This window comes from Nicotiana tomentosiformis, chromosome 1 (genome assembly GCF_000390325.3).
Source record: "Nicotiana tomentosiformis chromosome 1, ASM39032v3, whole genome shotgun sequence".
NCBI lineage: Eukaryota > Viridiplantae > Streptophyta > Magnoliopsida > Solanales > Solanaceae > Nicotiana > Nicotiana tomentosiformis.
The window spans coordinates 87,907,099-87,919,858 of NC_090812.1; the positions used below are offsets into that span (position 1 = coordinate 87,907,099).

General features: G+C 42.2%; 1 protein-coding gene across 1 annotated transcript; it reads left to right on the forward strand.

Annotated features, from left to right (window-relative positions):
- The first annotated feature begins 9,427 nt into the window (after nucleotides 1–9,427).
- On the forward strand, nucleotides 9,428–10,183 carry LOC138907123 (uncharacterized). The gene has a single exon (XM_070197334.1). It carries the CDS (start codon nucleotides 9,428–9,430, stop codon nucleotides 10,181–10,183), a length of 756 nt encoding a protein of 251 aa, XP_070053435.1.
- Nucleotides 10,184–12,760: the final 2,577 nt, after the last annotated feature.

Genomic DNA, 12,760 nt, shown 5'->3' on the forward strand with positions numbered 1-12,760 from the left:
CTGTTTTATGCCCACTGGGTGAATCACTTAATTCTTGGCTGCCTTATGTCCATGAAGATGTAATTTTGGGCTGATGAGCCATGAGAATGAAGGCTTGGCTTGGCTGGGTATATCTTTAAGCCTGCTGTAGGCTCCCTATAGTTATTCTACTTTGTAATTTATTCCATTCATTCTGGTCTGTAATAATTCTTGTAATAACATTTTGGGGTATTAGTGAAATTGGTAAAGGGGTTTTATCTTACACTTGTATTGAAATGGGTAGAAATCCTGCCTATAGGTTCATTACTTTGCACAAATGTGCGTAAGAAATCCTGCCTATAGGTTCTTTATTTGGTTCAAATGTGTTCTGCTTTTACCTATTAGAAACCATGCTTATAGGATATTGAATGATTAATATCTCAATGTGTGCATAGGATTCTGTTTACCTACTGTTTAATCTACAAATTAGATGCCATGCCTATAGGATCTAAAATCAGTTTTTAATTATAGAAATCATGCCTATAGGATATAAAATCAGTTTTAATTCTAAAAATCATGCCTATAGAGTCTGAATCCGTTTTAATTATTGCCCTGCTCGTTTCTTTAAGAGTTTTCAACATTGTGCTAATTACCATTCTAGAAACCATGCCTATATGACTCGATTAAGCAATTCTAAACATATTCCTGTGATTACCATTGTTAGTTACTGCGTGAATCACCCAGATATCATGCCTATAGGTTTTAATCCCTTATACCTACAATCAGTAGGCAATTATGTCGGTTTTAGAAATTGTATTAAGAGAAAAGGCTTTTACGTATAAAATGTATGCTCATTAAATTCAGTGTCACATAGAGATCCTGCCTATAGGGTTCTGCAACCTCAACTTATTAAAATATACAATTGTCAATGCTAATCAGTTTGGCGTGCATTTGATGTCTAAATGCGGAGGGTAACTTGAGCCCATACTTGTTTCTATTTAAAAGTCCTAACTGTTTTTGTATGACGCCTAGTTTTCTCTTTTTGAGCAACCTAAGTTAAGGTCTAGAACCACCCTGAAATAGAGGTCCAAATGCCTCCTGGACCCTAGGCATGATACGGGTAGTGCACGCATAGATTACGACTTAGAATTGACTAGAGCGCTTTAGGTAAACAACTTAAAGATAATAATCGGGTAGCAGGAGATGATCGTCTGTGCCCGCTGAATAATATGAGTAACACCCCGTCTTGAGGGAGTTACGAAGTATTATTTATGTTGCACGGGGTAATCCATTAGGCTAAAAAACTTAGGACCCCCATTTATGTTTTAAAATAAATCGTTTATTTCATTTTTCAATTGTTTCTTTTCTCTTAGACTAATTCACATGATTTGAATTCGGCCGGGACCCACCGTTGTGGACCTCGAGGAGTTCCTAACACCTTCTCCTCAAGGTAATTTGAGCCCTTACCCGATCTTTGGTGACGCAAACTAGTAAACCCGAGTCATTTGTAATAGGTGCCCTAACACACCTTAATCCGTTAGGTGGCGACTCTCTCTTTCAGTAACCCTTCCTTTTTAAAGAGTTGTCAATGTCAAAACCCGATTTCGTGAGAAAGAGGGGCGCGATAACATGGCGACTTTGATGGGGATATCCTTAGGCTCTTACCATAATGAACTTGGTCTGTGTGAATTAGTCCCCCTCGATAAGCATGTCTTTATTATTTTATGCTCAAATTCACCGTTTACTTGGTACATGCACGCCCCCTTCCCTATTTTCCCTTTTACATGAATTTACATGCAACTTTTCGTTTAACCTTGTTCGCTGGCTTCAATCTTTATGTCTTTCCCAATCCCTACCCCTTTTATATCTTTACAATTTTTCCATTATACGGACTAACTCTTTCCTTGTTTTACTTTCTTTTCTGTCTTTACATTTATTAAATACTGCATTTATCGCTTTACCTTGCAAAATACTTGACAACATGTTATTTTATCTTTGCATAATTGCATGCTCTACATCATATTCTACTCGTGCGTAATTAATACCATAGCGGCACTTGATGAGTGTCCGCGCTCTTCCTATATCACCCTTTTAAATTTGGAAAGGCTTATTTGCGGTAAACTAGTCGATCAGCGGTGCAGTCGACGGTTCCATGCCTTTTCCTCTCAAGTGTTCCACTTGAGGGTACCGGTCTAGACTCTTATAGAAAACCCTACTCTGATGTTAACTGTGCATGCATCATGTCTAAACCTAGTACGGGTTAGAATGTTGTCCGCATAATAACTCTCTAAGGCAAGCCTTGTCCAAAACCCATCGGGATTTCCATAATCCCAACAGGGCACAATCATGATATGTGCATTATTTGGAGAAAACGTGATGATATGCTAATCATTAATGTGTAAGTAGTCAAGTCCGGAGGGGGAGACGGCTAACTTTATTTGTTTTGCAGAAATGAGGCACGAAGTCCCCAGGTTCGGCATGGTCCGAAGTATCTCACCTCTGTTTCTAGACTGGTGGGAAAATCTCTTGCCAAGCAACAAAAATCATGTGAAAAGAATTCTGGGAAATTTACCTTCTTTGCTGGACATTCAACCAAATAATGTACTGATCGAGGCCACTACTATGTTCTGGGATGAAAAGAGGATTGTTTTCCGTTTTGGTAACATAGAGATGACTTCCCTTCTTGAGGAAATAGAAGATTTTTCCCGGCTACCCTATGATAGCCCTGGTCTGCTGGTACCAGAAAATTGTACTTCTAGGGGATTTCTGAAAATGATGGGTCTTAGAATGAATGACGAGTTAGTCTGCCTAAAGAAGTCCTATATACCTTTCGACTTCCTCTACGAGCGTTATGGGAACAACATATCCTACCGTATCTATCATGATGAGTTTTCCATCACTTCCCTGGGCTGGACTCATCGTCGGGTTTTTGTGTTCATCATCTATTTTCTGGGTATGATAGTATTTCCAATTCAAGGAGATAGGATTCACACTCGTTTGGCTATGGTTACCAAGAACTTAATAGAAGTGATTGAGGGACAGACTTACACTATTGTCCTAATGATTGTGGCAGAGATATACCGAGCTTTGGACCGCTGTAAGAAGGGATTCAGATATTTTGAGGGTTGTAATTTGTTATTGCAAATATGGTTGTTGGAGAATCTTCAAAGAGGACAGTACCGTTAGGAATTTCAGCGGCGACCATGGAATGACCACATAGCCTTTCACCTTCCAAAAAGAATGACTTTCATCCCAGACAGGTTTGCACAACCGGAACATGCCGTGGATTGGGTACACTTCTTTAGCAATTTGACTGATGACAAGGTCTATTGGATGTTCGAGTGGTTCCCTACTAGCGAGTTCATCATTAGGTCCAGGGATGTTCCTTACTTATTACTGATCGGGTTGAGGGGTATCTATCCTTATGCTCCTATCAGGGTCATGAGACAGGCTGGGAGAAAACAAGTCATACCGCGAGTTTCTAAGATGGTTCACTACAAAGCAGACTTTCAGGGTGGTGCCATTCCATTCAAGTATGAGGCCCAACACATTTGGCATCTCAAGATTATTGTGGAAAAGGATACCATCGAACCAGATCGGTACCACGCTGGTCATGTGTATTTCTACCTATTATGGTTAGATGATGACATAGCAGGAGAAGTCGAGCCAAGGATCGATCGAGGAAACAGGGTCATAGACGATGCTGCTGAAGCACAAGTAAAATACAAGAGGTTGCGCAAGAGAATCCTTGAGTCTGAAGCCAGACATTTGGAACAACACAAGATAGACATGGAATCAATCAATTAATAGAGGGAAGTTTCTACAAAATTAACAGAGAGGTTGGAGTACTTAGAGCAGGGTCTGATGGAACTTGAAGGGAAGATGAGGAAAAGGATCGTGGATTGTTAGAATGCAGAGGGCAACGAAGGAAGACACCTAGCAAGGGCGTATCTGCTGCTGGACATGCGCGACCTGGGGAATCTGATCGATGGGGCCAAGAAGGCCAAGCTTGGAGAGGGTCCCTCCGAGACCAAATAGAATAGAATAGTTATTTATTTGCTTTTCTAGAGTCGTTTTAGAATTTGATTGTAATAAGGCAAATGCCACTAGCAACTCTTTTAATTATTGTCATTTTAGAGGTTTGATTTATTTATTACATTAATGAAATGAGACAGTTATCAGCAACAAGTTTCTCCACATTTATGTGTCGCTAGGCCTACCTCAGGCACAATGAGGTCCCCAAAATTAGGACGCGAATTTATAATTTTCCGCAATATATGTTTAAATACTGCAAATATAATTCCAAAATCCCCTACTGACTTGTTTATCTTTTTGATTTTCTTTATTTTGATTATTCTCATCCCCTAAGGTTGGTTCTTGCATACTAGCATCATCAGCGTATCATACCAGATCCAGAGGCCCTCCACCACCTCCTCCTCTAAGTGATCCTAAAAGTAAGGGAAAGGCTAAGATGGATGACATGAGTGGTATCAGGAAAGATAACGTTGCACATGCGAAAAATGTTGAAACTTCAGATGGTCGGAGTACTCCGGCACAGAATGATTGGGTTCTACGGTTGAAGCAGAAAATAATGGAATTGCAAGGGGAACTTGAGCAGGTCCGCAACTTGGCAAACCTCTCCCACACCTTAAACGTCCCGGATATTAACCAACAAAATGCCCAAAACCCAGCACCAACTCAAAACACACCAAACCAACATCCACAAAATCCTCCTGCACCTCATCAATACGCCACACCTCCTCAAAATCTAACCCTCCACCAGTGCCAACTCCTCCTCAACACAAACATCTTACGACTCAGTATCCACAAACTAGTACCTACCATACTCCTCAAAATACACTGCAACCTACCCCCAATCCGCAGAATTCAACCAATGATCATCACTACATCCAAATCCCCGGTATCCACCAAAGTAACACCATATACGTAGAAACTCTACCTTACCCCACTCAACAAACCCCATATATACCATAATTCGCCGAGAAGGACTTGCTCATCAATAATATGGCAGAGGAACTTAAGAAGCTCACAAGCTGAGTCCAGGGTGTCGAGGGGGGTTAAGGCATTGAGGGTTTGAACTATAAAGATCTGTGTATTCAGCCAGACGTAGAACTGCCGGAAGGTTGCAAACCTCCCAAGTTCGAGATGTTTGACGAAACAGGTGACCCAAAGGTGCATCTAAGGACATACTATGACAAGTTCATAGGAGTTGGAAAAGATGAAAGGATTCGCATGAAACTGTTCATGAGAAGCCTCACTGGAGACGCCCTATCTTGGTACATCAGCCAAAATCCAAAGAAGTAGGTTAGTTGGGTAAGCATGGCATCGGATTTCATGGATCGATTCAGGTTTAATACGGAGAATGCGCCAGATGTCTTCTATATCCAGAATCTCAAGAAGAAGCCAACAGAGACTTTTCGCGAGTATGCTATTCGATGGAGATCGAAAGCTATGAAAGTAAGGCCGGCATTAGAAGAAGAGCAGATGAACAAGTTCTTCGTCCGGGCCCAGGATCCATAATACTACGAAAGGTTAATGGTTATCGAGAATCACAAATTCTCCGACATCATCAAATTGGGGAAAAGGATTAAAGAAGGGATTAAGAACGGAATGGTAACTAATTTTGAGGCATTACAGGCTACAAATAAAGCTTTGCAGTCAGGGGATATATCCAAGAAGAAAGAAGTAGGGGCCCTGATGGTAGCCCAAGGTTCAAGATCTCCTCTTACATACCAAACACCTCCACCCACATATCAGCCTTCACCTCCCAGATATCCACAACCCGCCGCTGCTTACCATACTTATAATACCCAGCCAACATACTATCACTTCCTGCCAGCCCGCCAAAACTATCAGAAACCTAGACCAAATTTCGACCGCATGTCACCTAGACAATACACCCATATTGCTGAACCTATCGATCAGTTATATGAGAGACTGAAAGTTGCTGGATATGTCACCCCTATTCCCGTTGTTGCCATGGAAAACTCTTCTCAATAGGTCAATCCAAATAAGACATGTGCCTATCACTCAGGCATGAAAGGTCATACTATTGACGAGTATCGTACTTTGAAGGATAAGATTCAGACATTAATTAACACCAAAGTTATACAGGCAAAGGAGGCTGCACCCAATGTCGGTAACAATCCTCTCCCAGATCACACGGGCGGAGGGGTAAACATGATAGAGACCGATGAAGAATGGGACTCAGAGGGGTCAATTGGACTCATTCGAGAAGGGGATAATCCTGAAACATCTACAGTCACTCTCACACCTATCATGGTACAGATACAGTCACCATTCGAAGTTGAAGTAGCCACACCGACCCCGTTCAAGGTGGAAGTAACAACAACTATAGCTACACCTGCTCCGTTTGAAGTAGAAGTGACCATACCCTTCACTGTGATAGTAGCACCTACACCATCTTATAAGTCTAAAGCTATACCATGGGATTACGTTGCAGAAGCAAGAAGGAAAGGAAAGGGGAAAATGAAGAAACTGGTGCAGCACAAGGTATGACCAGAACTGGTAGGGTTTACACGCCCGAGCATTTGGGGGGAACAAGTAAAGAAGTTGTTTCCAAGCAGCCCATCATTGAAAGCGGCCCAGATGATATTTGGAGAAAGGTGCAAGCAAGGGAGTATTCTGTGGTTGATCATTTGAACAAAACCACCGCTCAGATATCCATTCTATAACTACTGCAAAATTGTGAGGCATACAGGAACGCGTTGATGAAAGTGTTGAATGAGGCTTGTGTACCCAACAACATTACCAGTGGAGAGATGGCCAATATGGTAGCACAAGTGTTGGAAAGCCACAAGATCACTTTTCATGAAGACGAGCTACCGCCAGAAGGACTAAGTCACAACAGGGCACTGCATATCACAGTGCAATTTAAGGATAAGTTCATTGCCAGAGTCCTGATAGATGGGGGTTCGAGTTTTAACATATGTCCACTAACTACTCTGAAAAGATTGGGTAAAGGCTTGCACGAGATACGAGCAGGAAGTATGAATGTGAAAGCATTTGATGGGTCTCAAAGGGCCACAATTGGGGAGACCAACCTCAACCTACAGATGGGCCCAACCTGGTTTGATGTTGAGTTTCAAGTGTTGGACATATCTGCTACCTACAACCTATTGTTGGGACGACCTTGGATACATGTCGCTGGGGTCGTAGCTTCTACTCTACATCAGGTCGTGACATTTGAGTGGAACCATTAGGAAGTGATCATCTATGGGGACGGAAGTAATCCTATTTACACCAGTCAAACTGTTCCGGTCATCAAGAATAGAAGGAAGTTGGGTGGAGAAACATACCATCGCATCGAGCACGTCAACGCAATTGAAAAGGACAAATGGTGGAGCAGTAAGATAGAAGGCATATTGGTATGGACAGGGTATGAGACTGGTAAAGGTCTCGGCAAGAATCTCCAGGGGATCACTAAACCAATACAGCTAAAGCGTCACGGCATAACTTTTGGGCTTGGGTATGAGTACACCTAGCACTAGTATCAGAACTCGTCGCCACCATGGCGTGGTCCTTATTACCCTCTAGAGCAACCAATACCACATTTGAGCCAGTCATTTCACCAAGATGACATGATGTGGGAGTCTAAAGAAGATGAAGTTCTAGCCGGTATAAGGAATCTGTTTCTGGATGACGGAGACATGGATTGCAATGCCATAGTCAAGAAGGAGGAGGAAGAAGGCCTCATTATTCAGACCGTGGAGAAGGGAGCTATTCTCAAGAACTGGATTACTGCACCATCAAGGGCCCATCGAGTTCCTGGGTAGCTGGCAATTAGCATCATTTATTTTAAAAGCAATTTTTATGAGCATTTTGTTTTAAGCATGTTTTGTTTAAAATAATTGCTCGGGTCATCGAGCCACACCTGTTTGACGTTTTCAAGATTTATCTAAATGCATTGCTATTTTTAGTATTTATTATTATTCTTTACTTTTTTTCTCTACAACATTATTATTACCTATCCCGATGAACTTACGACTGTGACATGTAATAAGACAACGCAACATAAGGATAATGATTCAAAGGATCTGGAAGAGGATATAATGCCTGAAGAAATTGTCAGAGAAATGGAAAACTTTGAAAACAAGCCTAAGTCCAATTTGGATGAGACTGAAATAGTTAATCTAGGAGAATCCAAAACAGTCAAGGAAACATGTATAAGCATTCACCTGTCACCATCAGAGAAAGAAGAATACACTCGTTTCCTGAAGGAATATGAGGATATCTTTGCATGGTCCTATGATGATATGACCGGTTTGAGAACGTCCATAGTGGCTCATAAACTACTTACCAACCCAATGTGTCCGCCAGTAAAGCAGAAGCTCAGAAAGTTCAAGCCAGATATGAGTTTGAAAATCAATGAAGAAGTTACCAAACAGATCAAAGCTAAGGTTCTTAGAGTGGTTGAATATCCAACTTGGTTGGCTAACATCATGCCAGTTCCGAAGAAGGATGGGAAAGTCAGAGTATACATCGATTATCAGGTACTAAACAGAGCAAGCCCCAAAGATGATTTCCCGTTACCCAACATACACATACTGATTGACAATTGTGCTAAGCATGAACTCCAATCCTTTGTGGATTGCTTCGCGGGATATCATCAGATCTGGATGGATGAAGAGGATGCCGAAAAGACAGCTTTTATCACACCATGGGGGTGTACTGCTATAAAATGATGTCGTTCGGTCTGAAGAATGCTCGGGCCACTTATATGAGGGCCACGACAACTATTTTCCAAGACATGATACACAAGGATATAGAGGTATATGTGGATGACATCATCATCAAATCCAAGAAGAGTATAGATCACATAACAAACTTGAGGAAATTTTTTGATCGGTTTGGGAGGTACAATTTGAAATTGAATCCCGCAAAATGTGCCTTCAGGGTCCCCGCAGGAAAGTTATTAGGGTTCATCGTCAGCCGCCGAGGAATTGAGTTAGACCCATCAAAGGTCAAGACTATCCAGGATTTTCCGCCTCCAAAGAACAAGAAAGACGTGATGAGCTTCTTGGGACGTCTTAATTAAATCAGCCACTTCATAGCACAATCAACCGTGATCTGTGAGCCGATTTTCAAAATGTTAAAGAAGGATGCCCCAACCAATTGGACTGAAGACTGCCAGAAAGCTTTTGACAGAATCAAAGAATATTTGTCCACACCGCCAGTCCTGGTCCCGCCAGAACCTAGTAGACTACTGCTACTCTATCTCTCCGTATTAGATGGGGCTTTCGGTTGTGTCTTGGGACAACACGACGAGACAGGAAGGAAAGAATAGGCCATATACTATTTGAGTAAGAAGTTCACACCCTACGAAGCACGATATTCTTTGCTGGAACGCACCTGTTGTGCTTTGAACTGGATAGCCTAGAAACTGAGGCACTACTTCTGTGCCTATACCACATATCTCAGACCAAGGATGGACCCTCTGAAGTACATCTTCCAGAAACCCATGCCTACAGGGAAGCTGGCAAAATGGCAGATATTGTTGAGTGAATTCGACATTGTTTATATGACTCAGAAGGTGGTTAAGGGACAAGCATTAGCGGATCATCTTGCGGAAAATCCTGTAGGAGGAGAATACGAACCACTAAAAACGTATTTTCCTGATGAAGAAGTATCATTCATAGGAAAAGATATCGCCGAAACCTACGACGAGTGGAGAATGTTTTTCGATGGAGCCGCAAACTTCAAAGGAGTGGGTATTGGAGCCGTTTTGGTGTTAGAAATAGGTCAACATTATTCGGTATCCGCGAAACTCAGATTTCCGTGCACCAATAATATGGCAGAATATGAGGATTGCATATTGGGGCTCAATTTGGCCGTTGACATAAATATCCAGGAATTACTGGTAATTGGCGATTCAGATCTGTTGGTACATCAGGTGCAGGGAGAATGGGCTACAAAGAATACGAAGATATTACCATATCTAGATCATGTTCAAGAGATGATGAAGAGGTTCACGAAGATAGAGTTTAGACATGTCCCGAGAATCCAGAATGAGTTCGCAGACACATTGGCCACTTTGTCCTCCATGATACAACATCCGGACAAGAATTTCATCGACCCCATTCCGGTAAGTATTCATAATCAGTCGGCTTACTGCGCTCATGTTGAAGAAGAAGCAGACGGGAATCCATGGTTCCATGATATCAAGGAGTACTTGGCAAAATGAGAGAACCCGGAGCATGCAAATCATACTATAAAATGCACGCTCCGAAGATTGTCCAACCATTTCTTCCAAAGTGGAGGGATTATGTATAGAAGGACTCTAGACTTAGGATTATTTCGGTGTGTTGATGCCAAGGAAGCTTCCAAATTGCTCGAAGAGATACACGCTGGAACCTGCGGCCCATATATGAATGGTTTCGTCCTAGCCAAAAAGATACTCAGAGCCGGATACTTTTGGATGACTATGGAAACAGACTGCATCCGGTATGTCCAGAAATGTCATCAGTGCCAGATATACGCAGATATTATACGGGTACCTCCAAATGAACTTAATGCAACCAGCGCACCTTGGCCTTTTGCTGCCTGGGGAATGGATGTCATTGGACCAATCGAGCCCACCGCTTCAAACGGGCACAAGTTTATTCTAGTGACCATCAACTATTTCACAAAGTGGGTTGAAGTTGCATCTTACAAAGCTGTAACCAAGAAAGTCATCACAGATTTTGTCAGAGACCGCATTGTTTTTTGATTCGGGGTTCCACAATCCATGACAATGCCGCCAATCTGAACAGTGATCTAATGAAAGCCATGTGCGAAACCTTCAAGATCAAGCACAAAAACTCCACATCATACCGACCCCAAATGAATGGAGCTGTGAAAGCCGCCAACAAGAACATTAAGAAGATACTAAGGAAGATCGTAGAGAATCACAAGCAGTGGCACGAGAAGTTACCATTTGCCTTATTGGGATACCGTACCACAGTCTGCATGTCAACCGGGGCAACTCCTTACCTATTGGTCTATGGTATTGAAGCCGTCATCCCCGCCGAGGTAGAAATTCCTTCCTTGAGAATTATACAAAAAGCTGAGCTCAGTTATGCGGAATGGATAAGAAGCCGCTACAAGAATTTATCTCTCATTGATAGGAAAAAAATGAATGCGGTGTGTCATGATCAGCTTTATCAGAACAAAATGTCCAGAGCTTTCAACAAAAGGGTCAAACCTAGACAGTTCACATCAGGGCAGCTGGTACTGAAACGGATCTTTGCACATCAGGATGAAGCCAAAGGAAAATTCTCACCCAACTGGCAAGGGCCTTATATGGTTCACAGGGTACTAACAGGAGGAGCACTCATACTCGCAGAGATGGATGGAGAAATTTGACCAAAGCCTATTAATTCAGACGCAGTCAAAAGATACTATGTATAAACTTTTTGCATTTCTTCATATGATGTAATTGAAATGCGCTTGACCTGATTCCCATTTAAGAGGGGATACATAGGCAGCCCTATGGGTTCGGTCACAATACAATAAAATTTCCATTTTCCCCATAATCGGAAACTAGGGCAGAATTTTGAGGAAGACCCTCAAAATCCCGAAGCAAGTTTAGCCAACGACACTGTATGCGGAACAACCAGAGATTCGTCTAGGTAACTGGGGCAGAATTTTGAGGAGGACCCTCAAAATTCTATGGCAAGAAGGTCGCAATGTCTCTAACAATGTCACAGTTATTGGTTCATCTAATTAATTTTTAAAGTGCACATTACTATGTTTTCAATACTATGCATGCATATTTTTTTTCGAAAACTTTATTCTTAGCCAGATGCTACCCATGGTAACTCGGACATGATTTCAATGCGGAACAGAGAAAAGCAAGCAGACAAAGGCACGAACCAACCTCCGCCGCAAAACTCACAATTTTTCTTTGAATGCAGGAACAAGAGATAGTCGCCAGTACGTGCGCACCTTAGAATCACTGTCTATACAACAACAAGGCTACGAACTCATCCATAGCTAAGAAATACTCCGCTATCACTTATTATTTATTCGCTGCATGAGACTAAGAATTGTCTCCATCCTGCATGAGGCTAAGCCCTGCCTCCTCAACTGCATAAAGCTAAGCATTGCCTTCCCCTTGCATGAGACCAAGCACCATCTCCATCTTGCATGAGGCTAAGCCCTGCCTCCTCAACTGCATAAGGCTAAGCATTGCCTTCCATTTGCATGAGACTAAGCACTGTCTCAACCTTACATGAGGCTAAACCCTGTCTCCTTAATTGCATAAGGCTAAGATCTGCCTTCCCATTGCATGAGACTAAGCATTTTCTCAAATCTTTGCATGAGGCTAAGCCTTACCTCCTTAATTGCATAAGGCTAAGCTTTGCCTTCTCATTGCATGAGACTAAGCATTGTCTCAAATATTTGCATGAGGCTAAGCCCTGCCTCCTTAATTGCATAAGGCTAAGCTCTGCCTTCCCATTGCATGATACTAAACATTGTCTCAAATCTTGCATGAGGCTAATCCCTGCCTCTCAACTGCATAAGGCTAAGCTCTGCCTTCCTCTCCACGAGACTAAGCATTGTCTCTCCTTGCATGACCACAAATGTTGTTCTATTCCAAAAACCTTGCATCATTCTCTTCTCTCGAGGCTGAGCTCTGCCTCCGACCTTACACAAGACTAAGTTATGTCTTGTCTTATCTCAAGCATCATGTCTTTACATCTCATGGGCTGATACATAGCCAAATTTTCCGAGGGCGTCATAGTCCGAAGGCATCATCTTCATAGACGAAAGACACCAT